Below are 2,255 nucleotides of genomic sequence, written 5' to 3' on the forward strand. Positions count from 1 at the left end.
GAAGGTTTTGTTGTCGTGGGCCCTAAGCCCCTTGCTCGTTAAGTGGGTGTCACGTGGGGCTGTGAGGGGGACAAATGAGATGGTGAATACGTGACCGGCAACATGGAGTCAGCCTCAGCTGTTATTTGCCATGTTGTTAAAAAGTGACGGGTCCCGAAATTGCAGGACAAAAGGGAGTCGGTATTATTAGAATGTATTGGGGTACAAATAAGAGACACTAACGGTAGCGTAAGCACAGTTAGGCTAGGACGTCGGGGTGTTTAACAGAGCTCCCAGCGGGAAGGCAGCGAGGCCGCGGGAAGGGCGGAAGCTGAGCCATGCGCGGCTGCCCACGGCCCGGCCCAGCCCGGCCCAGGTTCCAGCTCTGACCCTTCCCTGGCCCTTTCCCACACCTCCAAGTATGCTGGGTCACACCCCTCACCTTGTATCAACCAGGGTCTCTGAGAGACAGAACCAAGAGGATGTGCAGTTTTGTGCACGTGTGCGTGCACATGTACAGATGGTGCACATGGGTTTATGTAAGGAATGGGCGCTCATGATTGTGGGGGAGCAGGTCCAAAATCTGCAGGGCGGGCAGGCAGCCCGGAGACCCAAGAAGGAATCGCAGGTTGGCGTCTGCAGACAAAACTCCCTCTGCCTCGGGGACCCCAGTTTTTTCTCTTAAGCCATTCAACTGATTGGACGAGGCCCACCCACGTTAGGGAGGGTGGTCTGCTTCACTCAGAGTCGACGGATATAACTGGTACTCTCATCTGAACACACACCATCTCAGCATCCTCTGGAGCTGTGTTTGGCCAAATGGACAACCTGTTCTGGCTAGACTGACACGGAGTTACACATCAGAGTCTCTCCATGTGCATCTCTTTCTGTCATTTTCTGTCATTCTCTCTGGTGTTCTCTGTGCCATCTTTGTCTCTCTATGTTTGCTTCAGGCCTTCTGTGAAGAAGACAGGCTTCCTCTGTGAAGACAGGCTTCCTCTGGCTCTCGGGCCAGTCGAGGTCAGAGGGCGGGGACCTGGAGGTCCACAGGTTCATGTGTCAGCAGCAGCCACATTGTGATCCTGTCTACCGCAGCTTCGGCCACCACGTAGCCCTCCTGGTGGCTCTGGTGGGCCAGGGCTAGTGTCATTGTTGAGTGCTGCTCTGTTCCTGTGTCTCCTAGAATTTCAGGGAAGGGGGCTTCCTGACTGGCCTAATTAGGGCTCCATGTCCACCTGTGACCTGGCCAGCTGAGGCTGGGCAGAGGGGTCATGCTATACAATCACGGCTGAGTGTGGCCCACCCATCCTGATGGGTAGGTGAGCTGAGCAGGTGCCCTGAAAGGTATCTCCCATACGGGCGGGTGGCAATGCAGTGGCACCGTAGTTATTGAATCGCCTCTAGAATGTCGGTAAATATTGATAAATACGAAACATGTTGTTCCTTGCCAAAATTTATGCTTACCTGAGTGATTCTCCTCTACCTACGAATAATTTTAAACGTCGAGAGTCACTGAGATGCGCGTTTGGCTGTGACCCTCACCGCTGCTAACGTTCCTTCTTGGCTTTGGCCGTTTATTTCCCAGAGGATGACGTGGACCTGGAAGCTCTGATGAATGACATGAACTCGTCCATGGAGAGCTTATTCCCAGCCAGCAGCATGCAGTCGGACACAGTGCCCCTGCGTCAGAACGGCCAGCACACCCACGGCCAGCCGCCACCCGCGGGGGCGAGGCCCCTCCAGCCACAAGCGTCCGGGCGGCAGAAGGTGCAGCGCTCCCAGCCCGTGCACATCCTGGCCGCGAGGTGGGTCCCGGGACCTCGGGGGCGAGCAAGCGCTGTTGCAGAGACACGATGCTGCCCTCGGCAAGCCGAATGGCGGTGGGGATGATGGCGCTGGCCACGTGAAATCCATGGGCAGGCACGTTCCTTCTCTCTGGTTGGCATGACGACACTGGGCTGGACTTGGTACCCACTTCAGTTTAGATGACTTGTGCTGAGCGCCTGCTCCGTCCAGCCCCCGTGTCAGGCGGAGGGATATGCGGGACCATCACAGGACGGGGCTCTGGAAAGAAAGAAATGACGGGGCAGTCAGTTGAGGACACCAAGGCCTCACTGCCCAGAGCGGGGTCCGGGGACCAGGCACAGTGGTGTCCCCTGGCGCTTGTCAGACATTTGGTCACATTCCCCGGTGGAGTAAGTGGAAGAGGCACAGCCTCTGTGGACAGGCCAGAGCTTGAGGGCGGGGCTCTGGGAGTGGAGAGGGCTCCTTGCGGG

At 57.0% G+C, this 2,255-nt stretch overlaps 1 protein-coding gene across 1 annotated transcript in view; it reads left to right on the forward strand.

Moving 5' to 3' along the window:
- The first annotated feature begins 1,564 nt into the window (after positions 1-1,564).
- LOC105303564 (growth factor receptor-bound protein 10) overlaps positions 1,565-2,255 on the forward strand; it is a 43,551-nt gene continuing 42,860 nt past the window's right edge. The window contains exon 1 of the mRNA XM_023521606.1: positions 1,565-1,859. Within this exon, the coding sequence (XP_023377374.1) occupies positions 1,591-1,859 (269 nt within the window). The 5' untranslated portion in view covers positions 1,565-1,590. The remainder of the gene's footprint in view (positions 1,860-2,255) is intronic.

Source organism: Pteropus vampyrus, unplaced genomic scaffold (genome assembly GCF_000151845.1).
Source record: "Pteropus vampyrus isolate Shadow unplaced genomic scaffold, Pvam_2.0 Scaffold308, whole genome shotgun sequence".
In the NCBI taxonomy this organism is placed as follows: Eukaryota; Metazoa; Chordata; class Mammalia; order Chiroptera; family Pteropodidae; genus Pteropus; species Pteropus vampyrus.